We start from the raw sequence: 18,442 nt of genomic DNA, 5'->3' as shown, positions 1-18,442 counted from the left end.
AAATAGAAAACATAAATATGCTAGAATTTGAATCCAAGGTGGATCAAGATCCAAAAAACAATGGTACTAACATCACAACGCTATCCAATATCTCTGATCTTTAGATCACATGAATGGTTCCATTATGCAGATCCTCGACTTTTGAAAGCAAAAATGCAATTTTTCCTACGAAAAGTATTTTAGAAAATGGGTTTGAGATCCGAATCTGAATTTTAGAAGATAATGGGAATCGTTCTTCGAGACCTCACATCTTTCATCTTCCATTGAACAAGGATCAGCCGTAACATGGATTGCATATCATTGTTGTTGGAGCTTACATTGTGAATATGGGCGTACCTCAAACATGAATTCCTAAAAACAATGAGTTTTGTGGGGAAACCCAACAAAGCTTGAGAAACATATGAAACACACAAAACATGCTATCGTTAGAATAATCTAAACTTGATAAAATATGCAAAATAAATAAATAACAAATAAAGTACAACCAAACTCACCTTCTACTTAGGTAACTCTTTCAATGTTCGACTAGCGCGAGAGCATGGGTGACACTTCAACTTGGCACAGGGCTCGATATGGGTATGAGTTGGGAGCTTTGGATCCTAGATTGGGTTCAATGTGGACTAGAACTAGGGTAATCGACTAGGCCAAGTGGGCTAGGTGGGTCGATTAGGCAAGGTCGAGTCTTTAACGAGATTTTGATAAAGAGATAGTGTTAGGAATGCAAGGGCCAAATCTTACAAGTAGGAGAATTAATACCCTCATTTATAAGGTTTGAAGTAGATCCAAATATGCTTCCTACACATCCGAGATCCAAGACAAGAATTAATATAAGGATTAACATGGATTAATACTCAACGTAGTACGACAATAATGTTAAATAATGTTTGAATATAAATAAAAAATTTAGGTACAATATAAAGATAAATGCCTTCAACACCACCAACATCCCAACCATATTTTTTCTTCCACTCCTCGCACTACTCAAACTTGCCTACATGTATGCATGTGAGGTTGCTTCCCTTACATATTGATCGATGTGATTCAAGTCTTGCAACAGTTTAATGTACGATGCATGATTCGACTTCGCATCATTGTCACTGAATAAACATATGCCAAAGAAATAAAACAATAATGCTCTCACCTACTTCTCCACCCTGCTATCGCCCTTCCCTCTAACACACATTAGCTTCCCTTTTATCGTTCCCCTTGTTGGGGTGATAACGGTTCATCAACCATAATAATTGAAGTCATTATCCTATGAACGTATCATCTTTGCTTTTAAATAAAGATCACATAGATGCTTGAAATCTCTCCACCGATGTCCACTCATTGGCTTTTCATGACACTTAAATACAGTGATTTATGCTATATCCTTCAACGTGATAGTCATCTCAATTTCTCTGAACTAAAATGTGTTGGTTGCTGGATTTCATAACTATACAATGACTTCTAAGAGATTATGACTGATGTTTTATGGCATGATCTCCAAAATTTTTTGAAAATGCATTCAATGCGACTACTCCTTAGCATCCTCCGTTAGTGTTACAAACCACTCGTGTGCTTGGAACCAGTGCATGTGCGATGTTGGATCTTTTGAATCTTTTGGTTGCAGATCCTGCAATTATAAATAATTTTATTGAATTAGTCAAATTAACCATTGAATTACATACACACAAATATAAAGTTTTAACAATCCAGTTATCCTAAAAATATGTTTCACACATGCATGACAAATTAAACAATTAAGTGCAATATTCAAACTAGTTGAAATGATTACTGGTAACATTAACAACATTCAACTAGTCAATTGCATCTATGAATAACAGTAACCTTAGCAACATTCAACTAATTGAAGTGAATTAATAATTATATTAGTCACATTAGTCAATTTACTTTTTAATATTTAAATTATTTAAATAACCAATTAACATAAAAGGTTTAATAAAAAATTAGGACTACCAAGTAACTTGAGTTAATTTCTCTATAACTTAAAATAATGTTTATGAACACAACCAAATTGTTTATGCACTTTTTAAGTGTGAAGGAATGTTAATAGCAACTATTATTGATTCAACTAGAAAATAATAATTCATGCTTCACACACACACACACACACACACACACATATATATATATATATATAGTGAGAGAACTTAACATATTAGGTCCTCTATTTTTCATTAGGTGTCTAGGTCCCATAGTCTGAGGTGTTTTATGATAAATCTGAACTGTTAGATGTGTTTATCATGCTCAATTTAGTAGGAATCGACTCTTGGATCATGTTTTTTTATGGTAAAATATATTTTTATGAGTCAAGAAAATTTGATGCCTTTATAGCCATTGATTTTTGGATCACCCAAAAAACATGTATATAGGTCAGATTTCAGCGATTCAAAAGCTAGTTCCCACTAAAAAAAACCTATAGATCGCGTCTATAGTGTTAGATATGAGAAAAAATACTAAAACTATGATTTTTGAAAGAGCGTAACTAGACTTAATTATAAAAGGGGGCCTAAGAAGCACATTACTTATATATATATATATATATATATATATATATATATATATATATATATATATAATATCTTACATATTGAACTGCAATAATCAAACTAGTTATCCTAAAATTATGCTTCATATACACACATACATATATATAAATATGATAATTTAATTAGTGATGGAATGCAAATTTCATAATGAACAAAGTATCTGTCCATGAGCACCATACCTTATTTCTCATCGCGACCTTTTTTTTAAAGCTTGCACTTTCTCCTCTAGGACATCATCCTCAAACCTTTGAGGATGATCCCCCCCTTACAATCGTCCACTGCACACTCCAACCCAACCTTGATATCGCCTTGCATCAAATCTAGCCGCAAAACCCTTACTCATATCCACTTTTTGAGAAGGGTTCATATTAACCTCAACCTTAGGGTTTGCATCCTTTTGTTGGTGGAGTACCTCCTTCGCCCTTATACATGATTGTTTTCCTCTATTATCCATACTCATCTTCATCTCATCATTGTCACTGCATGTGGCCGTATCTTCAGCTTCTTCTATCCAAGCATTGAAGTTAGCAACAACATAACAATGAGCCAATGAGTTACTCTTCTTTACCACTGAGTCACCCTTCTCCTCCTTAGATGCTTTCGGAATGAGAAACAAGATTGTGATTACAAACCCTTCAACCTTTATACATATTCTGCCTTATATATGAGCCACTTTTAAATTATTAGTTGTTGTTTGGCCTACATTGAAGGTGTTTGTTGTTGATTGTTTGAGCATAATTTTTTGGGTTTACAAAGGGTATAAATTTTGTGAAAAAACATGATACCCGAATTATTGGCATTGGATGTGTGTCTCTCTCTCTCTCTACCCACGTGCCAATCTTACTTTGTGCTTCATAGTACACAAGATAACCCAATTTGTAATTTTTCTTATTTAGTTTTCTCTGTTGTTCTCCAACACTAGAATATGATATGTGTGTGAACTCCTTGAACACAATCTTCTTAGTGGCCATATTATATTAAACAAAACCAAGTTTTCTTACAATAATAAGACAAAAAATATAAGTAAATAGACGGGCAACAAAGACACAATGCGTAGACTAATGAAAATGCATTGAAAAAAAAAACTATTGACAATGCAAAAACTTGAATCGTTAAGGAAACAATAAAAAAATCAAACAAATATTCCCAAGATACCATATTTATCATACAATATACACAACGTACCAACAACTAAATTGGAAGATAGCGACATACAAATCATTGAAATTAATGACATAGGCTATTGAGCATGTAAAGATAACTTGAAAACCTTGCAATTCTTCCACAAAATAACTAACTCATACCATTTGTGAAAAAAAAAGAATGATTCAAAGTGTTGTTTCAAATAAACAACTAGTTTAGCTGGTAAAGATGTGCTTACCGAAAAAATCACCGTCGATGATTATAGAATACTCAAGGATGAATTGCCATTGATGAATCACTGCAGTTGATGAATCGCCAGAAATAGTTGTCAAAAGAGTCTCTGGATGAAAGTTGATGGAAGACCACACAGAACTCTAGTCTATGCAAAAATAGCCATAGGGTGCCAACACTGGATTCTTATACTCAATCGTTTAGGAGTGTGACCTTCATGAGGTATATGCGTTGATCGTTGCATATATGCAACTTTAGTCCAATATTTGCAAAGTTATGACATTTAATTTAATAGGAAGTTTGCAAATATTTTTATGTGAATTTCGTGAGACAGATTTAGATTAAGTAAGATATTTATGAGGTTACGAGGTTCAATTTAACTGGAAGTTCACACATTTTATGTGAATTTAATATTATATATGTGAACTTAGTCATATATTTACAAAGTTTCGAGGTTAGTCAAATTTTGAGTTTTACAAGATATTCACAAATATTATTATGCAGACTTCATGATGTATGAAACAAAAATGTGCGAACATCCTTTCAAGTGAGAGTTTAAGATACCCGATGAGCAGAGTGATATGTCACACACATTTAATGAGTTTCACACATGCGAAGGGTAAAAAGGTCCTAACAAAGTTGTTTATTTATAATCTTAGACATTCGGCAAATTTTGACAAATTATAGGATTTTTTGAGAAACATCATTTTTGTTGTAAAGTATATTTATTTTTTGTTTTTAAAATGGGTGATAATTAAAAAAAAAGTTATTTTCATTAGTGGATTAAATTAGATTTAAAAATATGACCATTCACTATATTTTCCATAAAATCCCTCATGTTTGTTGCACGTTGTGGAATTTGCACCAATCGGCTAGAAACATTAGGGGTCACTCATTTTTTTTATTTTTTATTTTTTAGGACGAGGCAACCTCGTCGAGAACCAGGTCACTTAATGGGCCCGCTCAAGTGGTTCACCAATACCCGAAGCCTTACGGAGCTCACCAGTTACAGGCACCCTTGGGGGCTCTCATTATTCATGATTGGAGTTGAGTTGGATCTATCGTATCCGACCAGGTCCGGCCACGCAGGTTCGGATCCACGTTAAACCCGACCCTGGATCCGAACCATAAGGTTTTAGGGTTTCTTTTGTTTTCCACGTGTATATAACCATTGCCCGGGCTTCAGACCTGGCGCCCGCCTCTCTCTCTCTTACACACACACGTAAAACCCTAAGAAGAATTTTAGGGTTTCGGGTTTTAGAACGGTTCCCTCCCGCACACTGCTCTCTTTTATTCCTCCAAGCGTGGTGCACATTTCTTCTTCTTTTTAAAATCTCTCAAATTTCTCTTGCTCATCCTCTCAGCCGACTCATTCGACGCTAAACCCTAGTTTTGTTGCCTTTTTTTGCAGTTCATAGCGTTCTTATCGAACTTTATTTAGTGATTTTCATCGTTCAACCTTTGCTATGGGAAAGTCCAGCAAGAAATCGAACATCGTGGTAAAACATGTAGCATTTCACAAATTTTTTGGATTTTTTGTGATTATTTTATTATCTTATTTGATTCCGTCGATTTCATGGACCAGGTTGCTGCGCCTTCTCCTGCAGTTGCGCCAACGAAACCTTCAAAAAAGGGTTGGGGTTTCATTCTCATTTGTGACTGCTGTTGTGAGCTTGTAGCGGGATTTGGCACATCTGAATGGATTGTGATTGTTTCGCAGGAAAGAGAGCGTCGGAGGAAGAGATTCAGAAACAAGCTAAAGCGAAGAAATCAAAAGTGACGTACGTTGATGTCCCGAAGGAGGATAAGTCTTCGTCCGAGTCCGATGAAGAAGCGGTATTCACTACTCGCAATACTAACTTGCGTTAATGAGCTATTTTCATTCTGATTCCACGGATATAGTTTTTATTTTTTTAAACCATTTGTTCGTGTCACCTATTTATCTATTGATTTTGCACCTCCTGTTGTTTCCGGTCATATACTTTGTGTATATTGAAAATTTGAAATTAATTAAATTAGTCACGTGCATGAAATTGAATTGTCTCTGATGCGTCTGATACATAGATTGATATTCAGATGATAATTCTTGTTCATCATGTGTGCATAATCCTCTGAATAATCAAATGCAGTTCTCTTGAAGCGTCATATTACACGGCTTGCGATAAGTTTCTTTATAGCAGATGGAAGTGTGATTGATTGTTTCTGGTAATATGCCTACGGGAAAGCATTCTCCTGCTCACTCTTGATGCTTAATCGGTGGCTTTATTATGCTACCAATCCTGCAGAATCATGCTTAAGTGTTCCCATGTACAAAATCCCCAAAATGATCATCTTCTAGTGTGAATAAGTCAAAACATGATATGCCTTTTGAATTGTTATCATCTTTCCATTCATTAAGAGTTGCCTTTGTTGTGGATAGATACTATCCCTTCTGTTGGCTCCCTTATCCTCACTTGAAAAAGCTGGGAGTCAATTGATCTCAATATACATGAAGACTTGGATTTTTTACTGTGGGCAGATTTATTACAGAACTAGAAATCCCTTTGTTGCTATTCTGATGGGGTTGTTGTCTGAAAGTCTGGATAAGGTTTTGTAGGTTAGATAACTAGATTGTATGAACGACGTAGTTTTGTTGGCTGTGTGATATAGAAGGATGATTTGCACGTGCAATTGTTAATGCATACAAGAAACAACGCATTGCAGGCATATGCACATCTACACTTGCAGTGATGAAGGCCTGAACATGTGGAGTTACTCTATCGATCTTGTGATTTGTTTTGTCGCTTCAATGATTTATTGACATGTTATGCAGGTTAAAATTTTTGCGAAAAGGTTAAGCAACCATTCAATCCTGCAGTTAAAAAGACCAGTAGTAAATATCAGTGTTACTGGAAGCTTCTTAGATAGATGGGAAGCTCGCTTTGGATGCCCGATACTCCTTGCATGCGAAACTTGATGAGAATCTCGATTCTTTCACGCTTCTCCTTTGCATTCCACACACTTCATCTATTCTTATATGTTTTCTCACTCTACTTTTCATGTTTTTTATGTGTTCCCTCTCACTCTTCACACACTTCCATGTGCTTTCCCTAAATTGGCAGTCATCATTTTTAGATTTTGTTAAAAATTTAATTTTTATACTAAAACATCATGAATTTTAAGAATAATCACTTTTATTTTAGTTTTTATCTGCGTTTCATTTCAATTCCCATTCAATTCTTATATTACTTTTTTTTATTCCTTACTTCCTGCTTCCTATACATTTTAAAATGCATCGCTTCTCGCTTCCGCTTCCCGTATCGTTTCCTGCTTCCGCTTCCTAGTCTAGCAACCTTGGTAAAGATTCATCATCTGATGAGGTGAGACAATAGTCAGTTCCTCATGTCTTGTTTTATCTATTCTGGATAGTTGTGAACCTGTGTAGCTTTTTTCTTCTTGACATTTGCATACTGTTGGCTACACAGCTTTATACTAAGATGAAAAATGCTGTCCCAAGTTCATTATATCATCTGGTTTGGAGAGTTTGCAAGCCGTGCTTCTACTGTTTTGCCTTGTGGCATCTGTATGCTGTTAGATTTTTTTTGAGAAGCTGTTTGCTGTTAGATTCATCGTTCTTTACTTCCATATTGTGATATGTGCATTTAATCTTGTGAATTTTTTTAGGACCTTAAACCCACAGCTAAACCTTCTGCTCCAGCTAAGAAGGCACCTCAAGCTGCATTGAAGAACAGTTCATTGCAAAAGAAGTCCAGCAGTAGTTCAGAAAGCGATTCAGATTCTGATGATGTATGTTCTATTTCAGTTGGTAATTGCTGTCCATTGTTGATCATAATTCTAAAACATAAGTTGATTTGCCTTTTTTTTTTTGAGTTTGGGGTAGGGTAAGACAATATTTAGATGAACATTGTTGCTAGAATGTAATTCATTAGTTGCATTAAACTGTTTTTACATTTCAAGAATGATTTGTGTGTATGGGCATGGCACATGGGTTCACAAGGGTGTAGGGGATGTGTGAGTCAATGTGGTGCGTGTGCGGGTGATACGTGGTTATGCATTTTTGCAGGGGAGGGGTACTTTAGTCTCATGTTAGAGTAAAGAGTGAGCCATGTCACATTGTTGCAAACCTATTGTAATTTTTGTTGAAAATGTGGACCTTGTCATGTTGGATGCATAACTGATTGTAAATTATCCCGTGACACGGTGGGCAAAATATGTCTTGTGGATTGCTTTTGTGCATAGTTATTTTTGCCTTTAGATCTGCATACTTTTGGTTTTGGATATTGGTGCTCCATATTTAGAGGCAAGAAAAATCAATCATTGAGCCTCAGATTAAGCTCTGTGGTTGTTGACATTCCTTTTTAACTTTCTTTTTGTGGAATCTGAAGCTGCTGCATATGCTTCGGTTGAATAACTCTTTTTTTGGATTAAAATGTCGAGTTTTTAGGGGCCTTCAATTTTCATGTTTTCTCTTTTCATTTTTTCTGAATAATGTATGTGCAGGAACCTGTAACTGGGGCGCATCCTGAAAAATTGTTTCAAATTGCCTCAAATAATGGGTCATTGTCTGCCTCCAAACACAAAGATGAATCGACTGATAGTTCAATCTCAGATGATAGTTCCGATGAGGATAAGGTATGCATTCAATAGTCTTAGAATAGAACATCTACTATCATGATAATCAGTTGACATTACTCTTAAAGTTGGTGCTTGGTTGGCCATAACCTTTTCAAGTCTGCAAATCAAAAAGTCAAACAAGAGTCAAGTGATAGTTCAGATAGTGACTCTGATGACAATGAGGTAACAAGAAAGTTTTTGTTGTCTACTAATGTGAAGTTCTGGGCACTTCAATTGCTGGGTGGGCTTCATGTTGTACTCTCTGTATTGTTTACATCGTCTCCAGAAGTAATAGTTTCTTTGCTCTTTATGAGAAATTGTTGATGTTTTATTCTGGAGGTGTTCCTTTCTTGACTCCTAAAGGAAAACATGATGGGGCTTGAAGGAAATGTACTTCACAAGTTATGCACCTTTTCTCCATTTTTTTAATATTTCATATTGGTTTCATTTTCTGCATTCACTTGGATGCTTTTATATCTATGCTTTCGTGGCTACTTTAGTTCTGCTTCCTGCATCTTTGTCAAACCAAGGGACATAATCTAGTGATATTGATAGTTCTGATAGCGAATCAGAAGATGAGGTAATACATTAATCTTTTATGCAGCATGTTTATTGTGGTATACAAATGATTGAGATGCTCATGATTTGAAGGTGGCTGGTTTTCTCCAAGTTCATTTCTATCTGGTGTTTCTCATACTATTAGGTATGTGTGCACAATGAGCCAAGCTAGCCCGAGCTCATCTTGTTTAAGCTCGGCTGGAGCTCTTCCGCTAAAACAAATGAGCCGAGCTTTAACTAGATAAACAAGCTGAGCTTGATCAAGTCACCGAACTCGATTAGGCTCGGATAAAGAATATGAATATTTTTTTGTTTTCAATGTGACAGAAAAGCTGTTGTCACTGTAATGGGTAGGGTTGTGTCCTTTTTGTCAGAAGGTAGGTTTGAATCAAATCTTCTTGTTGTTGTCAACCATTTAAGGATGTATAGCTTTGGTGCTCTCTTTGTAAACAGAAAAAGAGGCCTACCCTAGTGGTGAGGCCCTCTGCCATTATTTTAGAGGTGGCAGGATCGAATCTCGCCCCCTTTGAAAATGCAAACCATATTTTTTTTATGTATTACGGTCAAGCTTGTCTCGAGCTCCGAGCCAAGCCATTGCTTAACAGTATTGTTCAAGCTTGACTCCGAGCTCGAGCCGAGCTTGAGCAGATGTGTTTCTGGCTGAGACGAGCTTGAACAGCCCAGGCTCGGTGCACCCCCAAAGTTACTGTTCTAGATAAAAAGTTGTCTGCATTCCCAAAAACTGTGCCTGTTGGTGGCTTAAAAAAGCAGAGTCAAGTGATGGTTCAGTCTTCAGATGATGAGTCTGAAGTGGTTGTAAATTTATTTCTTTTTTGTGGATCTTAAAATTCTAAATTCTTGTTTTACCTTTTATGAATTTGTTATTTGGTTTTAGCCTTTGAGCTATGTCACAGGGATTCGGCCAACTAGGTGCCGCACCTGCGTCGACGCTGATGCGCGTGCGGGTGTGGCACCCGATGCGGTCAACCTGACACTGGGTGCGGTCAACGCTCCCAGGGTCATTTATGTCCAACTTTTGGACTTTGTATATATATATATATGTGTATATATGTATATATATTTGCTGCACCCCCGCACCTGCACCCATGTGACATAGCCTTTGAGATATATATTATTTGTTGTGCAATTCTATTTTTCAGTTAATTTGTATCTGCTTGTTCAAGTAGTTTGTGAGTTAATGACGGCTTGTGTCACCAAGCTCTCTTGTTTGTTGGTGTTTGCTTTTGTATCTAATCACAATGCTTTTTTCAGGATGAAAGCTCTGAAAGTGATGAAGAACTTCAGAAGAAAAATTTGGAGCCTACAGTTAGTCTTCTTGCTCCCTCTTTTTGAGTTTGATGTATGTTTTTTACTTCATTGCTTTGCCACACCATTTTTCTTACATTAAATATTGTTTCAGGCTTCCCCAGCTTCAAACTTGACCAAAAAGATCGTTCAAGAGGACAGTAACAGTGATGAGGATGACAGTTCGGATGAAAGTGAAGAGGAGGATAAAAAGGTATGTCTGTTGTGTCCTAACATCTTATGTCCCTGATGCTTTGTTCATTCAGATGTTTTATTTGTTCCACGTTGCTTGTCTATTGGTGAATAAAATATTATGCACAATAATCATTGGAAGCTGCTATTGCTTGGCAGGGAATCTGATGTAGGCTAGTTCTTTTTTCTCCCCCCTCCTTGTGTGTGTTGGTTAACCAAATGCTTGCAATTTTCTTTTATGGGCATAAGCTTGTACTATGTGATTCTTTTTAACCACATGTACATTTTTTGGCTTCATGACATTTGACTATGGTAGCCAAGGGGGTGAGGAAAGTGTCACTTATTAACTGAGTCCTAGAGGTAAAAACCTTTTAACTAGTATTGCACATGTAAGATAATGCCCTATCTGCAGTACACCACATTTTAGAAGCTTGTAACAAAATGAAAAAATGAGGGAGAGATTGTCAGGGAGGAATCTAGAGTTGTAAACACAAGGTATTTGTTTAAGAAGCCAGTTCTCTTGTGATTACATGCCTACAAATAAAGGAAATCTATGCAGTAAAAGCCATTAGTGGATGAAGCAAAATTTGAATTCAGAGATAGAACACACAAGATATCCAAACGGCTAACTTTGATTGGGTTAGAATGGTGAGAAAGAACTCTTCAATGTCACATATTTGCAAATTTCACATTGTAGAGTTGCTTCCCCATATAAACTCTATATAACCTCATGGCTTAACATGTGACTTTGGCATGGATGAATGACCTAAACTTTAGGCCATTCTAATATAGACTCCAACATAAGAACCTTTTCAGCCAGAGGTTGACATGGATATGTGGGGATGTTCTAATATACATGCCTCTCTTACATCCATGTTCTGATATATTGCTTTGAAGTTCTAAAGAAAAATCAATTCAGAGGGAAGCGTAGTGGTTTTTGCCACTTCATGTCTTTTGATGAACAAGTTAAGAACACAATGAGCCTGTGGAAACCATACTAATTTTGTCAGGGTGTAAGGATTTATCAAACATTTCATTTTGACAATAGGATGATTAGATCCTCTCTTGCATCCATGTTCTGATATATTGCTTTGAAGTTCTAAAAAAAAAGCAATCCAGAGGGAAGCGTAGTGGTTTTGTCCACTTCATGTCTTTTGATGGACAAGTTAAGAACACAATGAGTCTGTGGAAACCATACTAATTTTGTCAGGGTGTAAGTATTTATCAAACATTTCATTTTGACAATAGGATGATTAAATCCATTTCAACGGGGTTATGTTTGCTTCGAATCTAATCCAGTTATCAAACTTGTTTGGGATTTTACAATCCCTCTGAATCCCAGTGCCATCCTTGCGTTGGTATTTTTTTTTCTTGTAGTGCATGTGGAAGAGAATTCTAAAAAATTGTAGACCATGGTATATAGTAAGGGAACTTGTTTGGGATTTTACGATCCCCCTGTTTGTGTGTGCACACCCTTAAAGGTATAACAGATGAGGGCATGGAACTCATCTGTAGGTGTCCCCTTATAAAAGCATATTTTGTTTCTTTACCATATCCTTCCACATTATGCTGTTCCACAAATTGTTTGTGATTTTTTATTTTTCCTTTTTTGCTCATCATTTTCTTTGGTGTGTCCAAGACTCCTAAGGAAAATGTGGTTAGCGAGGAAGATTCATCATCGGAGGAAGAGAGTGAAGATGAGCAGCCTTCTAAGACCACCAAAAAGAAAGTAAGTACTTGATTGCTATGGCATGGTTGTGTTATCTGCGGTAATTGTACTATGTTCTTTTGTTTTTTACAAGGTTGGTAAATGCTGTTGTGCTTTCCAATCTTAGTTTCCTTTTTCATTTGTGGAGGGATGTTCTGTTTATCATCAATAAACTGTGTACAAGTTAAGTGAACATTTCATATAATAGGCATGTGGGAGGGCTATGTTGAGGATCATATGACTATATTGCTTAGTCCTTATTTAGGAATTATTTTGAGGTAAATAAAACCCAGTGCATTTTAGTATTAAATTTGTCATTTAGGTCAACTAAAATTTGAAGGACTTTAATGGTTTACAGATAATTAGTAACATGTCGGGTTTTGTCTTTTTAATCTTCAAAGAGAAAGGATTTGGAAGCACAAAAAGAAATCTCAATCTTGGCAACAGAAAACAGGTTTTTTATTTTCAGTAGAGAATATTTATTTAAGCACTTGTATGGTTGGCACTGTTATTTCTTTATTATTTAGCTTGTTTTAAAAAGAGAGTGCTGCCTGTGGCTCGAGTGAAATTTTGACATTTTTGGGTGTGTGATGAGGAGGTAAATTTTATTGAAGAAAAGGTTTCTTGAATGGGAAGGTTCTACAAAACATATTTTCTCTATTTTCTGTGCACATTTAAATTGGGCCTCTCTGGTAAAGGTCCACTTGCACTTGATAAAAGCAGCTATCTCTATCACCATGATACATATACTGAGCCATGTGTCTAGGACATGGTTGCCAGTCGAGGAAGCGGGAGCGGGAAGCGAGGCACTTTCAATAATTTAGGAAGCGGGAAGCGTGGGATGAGTTAGAAGCGAATCATGGACCGTCTCGGAAGCGAAAAAAAAACTAAAACTAAAATGGAAAAAGAGGGAAGCCTGGGGGATGCATGGGGGAAGCATGTTTCCCACAAAAGGGAAACATGCTTCCCAAAAAAGGGGACTCTTCCCCACGCGTTTTGGAAGCGCGACGTTTCGCACTTCCGAAACGCGTATCGGGGAAGTGCGCTTCCCATAATGTAGGGGTGCTTCCGGTAACTCTGTTCTAGGATGACATGACATGACACCTGATATGCTAAGACTTCTGTTGGACAAGGTCGATGCTGTGTGTGTCAAGAATTGTTTTTCATGCCAATTTGATGTCTTGGTTATAGCAGATTGATGTTATTTTGACACATAATAACATTTATTCTGAATAATTTCTTCTTCATTCTCTTCTTGTTTGATTTATTCTTTTATCATGTGAAACTGTTGGGAAAACTTGAAGAGTAAAATTGGCATTGAAATGGAAGATATAGCAGCTAAATCAGCTAAAAAGGTTGATACAAAAGGGGTATTTAAACATCTCTGTTTTCTTTTTCCCCATCAATTTTTAATTCATATGTTACATTAAAATATTTGTTTTTAATTTATTTTGGACAGGCCAAGACTCCGGATACTCCCCAAACCCTGGCTTCTGGGTCGACAACATTGTTTGTTGGCAACTTGGCTTTTTCTGTTGAAAGTGAAGATGTGTATGCTTTCCACCATTTTGTTATTTGTCTGATATGTTTGCCATTTAATATTTCTTTTTTCAGTTTTCACGTGTTTTCTTTGCATTTCTTTAGGGAAGCATTCTTCAAGGATGCTGGTGAAATTGTTGGTGTTCGTTTTGCATCAACTCAAGATGGCCAGTTCAGGGGGTTCGGGCATGTTCAGTTTGCCACTGAATCTGCAGCTAAGAAGGTAACCTTTTTCTTTTTCGCGAGATCCATTTATCGTCATATATTTTGAATGGGTAATGTGTATGCATACAGTTGGTTTGGGTTGGTTTGAACCTGACCTGTCAACCATTGTTTCTTTTTTAAATTTGAGCACGGTGAAAAGGGCAGGGCCATTTTGGCTCTGCCCCCTGGCTCGTTTGAGGTGACCCTTTTTTGCTTCCAACCCCTTGACCCTCTGCCTTTCCTCTCTGGCACACCCCAACCACCTATTTACAGAGAGAGAGAGAGTTGTGAATGGGGACTGGCAGGGAGAACTGTGGAGTGTCGGTATGTATGATCCTTGTGGGTCTTGCCTTGGCTGAATTTTTTGAGTGTTGTCTGCTGAATTTACACTAGTTACTGCTGAATTTACACTAGTTACTTTTTCATGTAGGCTATGGAGTTGAATGGCAAAGAATTACTCGGCCGCCCTGTAAGGCTTGATATTGCTCGTGAAAGGGGTGCTCAAGAAAGGGGTGGATACACTCCAAACAGTGGGTAAAGCATCATTCTTCTCACCTGCCATGCAAAAACTGTCTTAGTTTTGTTTATTTGTTATTTTAATAATTCAAAGGCACCATTTTCTTTCAGAAGTCAAGCTCTTGGATTCTTGCACTCTTTTCATCACAGTTTTAAAACCCAGAGACTTGCGACTTGGCAAGGCATGGGTTTACTCGTGACTTGCCGAGTCAACTCGGTCGAGCCATGGCGATTGTATATTTCTATAAAAAATATCTAATATGTTTGTATATATTGTATAATTAATTTTTACGGATAATAAGTATTACAGTATGCATATTTTGTATACAAAGTATTATATATTATAATATTACATTATTAATTATGCAATATCATTTATATATAATATACATAATATGTATATGTATGACTCGGCTGAGCCATGACTCGGGTGACTAGGCGGTGTCAAACCATGACTAGGCTGAGTTTTGTTAAGTTCCGGGTCATTCAATAATTTGACCCGGTGAATGGCTGTGTCGAACGAGTCACCGAGCCACCAAGTTGACTCGGTGAGTTTAAGCACTGCTTTTCACATCAGTCATAGTTAGCAAGCCTGAAGTATAGTTTATTTCTGTAAATAAAAGAAATGCTGAAATCCTTTCTATATTTCTGCTTCCATCACTGGGTCCATGAAATCAGGCCCGATGTATGATTTTCATTTCTTATTCTCGTTGACAGCAATGAGAGGTCTTTCCAGAAGCCAGCTAACTCTCACACCATCTTTGTAAAAGGTTTTGATAAGTCTCTTGAGGAAGATCAGGTACTAATGATTCTGAAAATTCAGTGTATCTTTGCCTGCGTTTTGGTTTATCTTTATTGATCATGTTTCTCCTGAAATTTCCTAACTGCAGATAAGAAGCAATCTACAAGAGCATTTTGAAGATTGTGGAGAAATTACTAGGATCTCTATTCCCACGGATCAAGAATCTGGTGCTGTTAAGGGGTCAGTTGTCTATAATTTTGCAAATGTTTATCCATATTGTGTAGTTAAAAAGCAACTAATGCAAATAACTAATAGGCTGTCAGAAAAGAAAATGTTGACAACTGCTCTTGAGGTATTTATAGTCAGTCTAGTTGTCATGATTGTCGTCATGGCCCCCCCACTGGGATCTTTAAACCAGAATCTTGTTTTGAAAGTGGATGTCAGTGCTACCCATGATAAGAATCTGGACGTATTGTTCACTGTCTGTGCATGGTTTTATGGCTTTCTAAAAATAGATATTTTAGTCCATTAGATCTGTCTGGTTCTGCCTATCTACGTGAGCGATGTCCAGTCTGGGTAAGATACCCTAGCTACCTGGTCACTCAATTTTTTAAACTCATGAATTTTGATGGTGATTCATGGCAAGTTTCCTTGTTCCCGAGTGGGTTTCCTTTTCCTTTAAGGAATTTGTCTTGGTGTAGATATAACTTCAGTTAATGTAAAATCTATATGACCCAACCTTTTCATTTGTTACAACTATCGTTCACAGGTTTGCCTACGTAGATTTCACATCCAGTGACAGCTCCTCCAAAGCTCTGGAGCTCAATGGTTCGGAGTTAGGTAATTACACTTTGACAGTGGATGAAGCGAGTCAAAGAAGCAGTGGAGGTGGTGGTCGTGGTGGTGGTGGCCGGTTTGGTGGTGGTCGTGGTGGTGGTGGCAGGAGTGGTGGCCGGTTTGGTGGTGGCAGGAATGGTGGAAGAGGATTTCAAGATAGTGGTGGCCGGTTTGGTGGTCGCAGTGGTGGCAGGGGAGGTAGAGGTGGCCGTGGAGGAGGCAGGGGACGTGGTAATTCCTAATAAACTCAGTCTGGCTGCTGCTGATACATATTAGATTTGTTAGTTGCATGCAACCTTATAAGTTTCCCCAAGGGGGGTTGGCGTAGTGGGGTGGGGCCTTGGCTGTTAGACGGGCAGTCAAGGTTCGATTCTCATGGGCATCACCCCTGTGCAAGCCAATGCCTAGCATAGGCTCCGGGGGGGGGGTGTCCTAGCCTCGGTGAAGTTTCTTAGTTACTTGCGTGCAACCCTATTATTAAGTTAAATAACATGCTTAGGGCTGAACCTTGAGAGCCAGTGGCATGCTTGGCAGCTGTTGTCACCATGTCAAACAAACCACCACCACCATTGGGTCTCTTGGTGCTGTGCATGAGCATTTATTAGGTCATATGACTCTTTATATGCCGGCAGATGATGCATTTTATCAAGTGCTGTTCTGTCTAATTTGGGGTGCCCGAATCGGCCGTGCTGTTTGTAGTTGGAGAGAATGCATTATGGTACCAACGGGGGCTCCGCTTGTTTGGTAGGAGCTGTTAGTTCCCGTCAACATGTTTGGGACTTTGGACCTTGCAAGTTCAAAACCCAATGGTATGTTGTGTAACTGGTAGGGGTCTGCCTAGCCCCAGCTTGCCTTTCAAAAAGAAAGAATGCATTATTGTAATACATACAAACTGCTGGGATACCTGACCACAGCTGGATGCTAATTAGATTGATCTATTATTCAAGCCTATTATGTCTCAATTCTGAAGTTTTTATGCCTGGGTACCAGCATTGATCTAACCTGTTGGTCATTTTTTAATAAATGTCTCCCTAATTGGTCATTTTTTAATAATCTCCCTAATTTGTCAAATGGTTCTGTTTCATTCGCTGTAGAAGTGCGCTTATGGCTTCTTTTTTGTTTTAGTACGGAACGCTATCGATCTAATAGAATCTATAAATTCATGCAGGAAGGAAGACCTCTTTTTGATGATTAAATGAAGTTGGTGCCTGTGACGGGAAATTTGGCACCACTATTTTCGGTGGGATTTCAAAAAATTTCCTGTGTTTTGTGGTTTTGAGGATTCTGCATATTGTTGTACTTTGATCTTTTGATATGAATAGATGGTGAGCTTCCTTTTATTTTATCACAATGTTTATGTGGGATGGCATTATAGAAGGGTGAGTTTGAATCTTGGAAGACTGACGTTTTGGGACCGTTGATCATTTAAAGCCTACAGTTATAAAGTGTATTGGGAGGCTGGTAAACGAACCGAGCTCCATGTCATGCTTTGTAGCAAACCGAGCCAAGCTCGTTCCGAAAAAGTGAGTTTCGAGCTTGGCTCATTTACGAAAAGTAATATGAATTAAACTGCATATGGAGCTTAAGCTTGAAGCATTTCGATTTGAAGTTTAAACCTATTCCTTGGAGGGACAACTCAATATTAAAGGTAAAAATATATTTGTCCGTGTGGAAGAGCCTAGCCAAACACTTGTTTAGTCACAGGTACAACATATCATTTTGGGTCATGTTTCTTCGTTCCTTTCCATTTAGACCTGCAGTCCCCTCATAAATCGAAATCTGGGACTGGATTATTTCAGATCTGTCCCTTTATCAAAACTAAAAGAGAATAATTAAAATGGGAAAACAAATAAACGAATGTCACAAAAGCTGCTGGCAATTGTCCGGTTAAACAGTTTGAAGATTAACCAAAGAAAAAAAGGAGGGAAAATGATTCGTCCAACGAACCAAATGAGAAGACAGTAGCTTAGACTCAAGGGTTATATATAATTATATAATTTTCTCTTAAGAAAAAATGTAAGTTGGAAAGAAAATCTGGCAAATCTTCCAACCGAACCAAACAAGAGAAAATTTGACTTAAAAAATGTTCTGAAATGGCCTCATTTGATATGATTTTTTTTTTGTTTCCGCTTCAGAGATGGAGAATTTTTTTTCTATAGAAAATTTTCATTTTAGGACAGCCCCCCCCTAATTAAAATACCATCCAAGGTGCTGCCTCATCCTCATGAATGTTGCCTTCTTCCTGAGTGTGCCAATCTCTTACATTTTCCACCCAATTTTCTCATGTCACACAAACAAGAG

The 18,442-nt window shown here is 37.4% G+C and overlaps 1 protein-coding gene across 1 annotated transcript; it reads left to right on the top strand.

The window, feature by feature from the left end:
* Window positions 1–5,115: 5,115 nt before the first annotated feature.
* On the top strand, window positions 5,116–17,486 carry LOC149845322 (uncharacterized). The gene is made up of 16 exons (XM_089995693.1): window positions 5,116–5,233; window positions 5,338–5,425; window positions 5,512–5,560; window positions 5,647–5,762; window positions 7,590–7,712; window positions 8,427–8,558; window positions 10,371–10,424; window positions 10,519–10,617; window positions 12,235–12,324; window positions 13,763–13,854; window positions 13,948–14,065; window positions 14,477–14,580; window positions 15,280–15,361; window positions 15,453–15,544; window positions 16,074–16,372; window positions 17,310–17,486. The coding sequence occupies exons 2-16, from the start codon at window positions 5,393–5,395 to the stop codon at window positions 17,327–17,329; spliced, it is 1,503 nt and encodes a 500-aa protein (XP_089851819.1). The 5' UTR covers window positions 5,116–5,233; window positions 5,338–5,392; the 3' UTR covers window positions 17,330–17,486.
* The last annotated feature ends 956 nt before the right edge of the window (window positions 17,487–18,442 follow it).

Source organism: Nuphar pumila, chromosome 2 (assembly GCF_984573655.1).
Source record: "Nuphar pumila chromosome 2, dmNupPumi1.hap1.1, whole genome shotgun sequence".
Lineage (NCBI taxonomy): Eukaryota > Viridiplantae > Streptophyta > Magnoliopsida > Nymphaeales > Nymphaeaceae > Nuphar > Nuphar pumila.
The sequence above is the reverse complement of the archived record's forward strand: the minus strand, read 5'-3'. Positions and strand labels throughout refer to the sequence as shown.

Bases quoted from the DNA above. Each gene is read 5' to 3' on its own strand.
- LOC149845322 (XM_089995693.1), top strand. From the start codon at position 5,393: ATGGGAAAGTCCAGCAAGAAATCGAACATCGTG. The intron at 8,559-10,370 runs GTATGCATTCAA...TGCTTTTTTCAG, and splicing joins ATAGTTCCGATGAGGATAAG to GATGAAAGCTCTGAAAGTGA. The intron at 15,545-16,073 runs GTCAGTTGTCTA...TATCGTTCACAG, and splicing joins GAATCTGGTGCTGTTAAGGG to GTTTGCCTACGTAGATTTCA.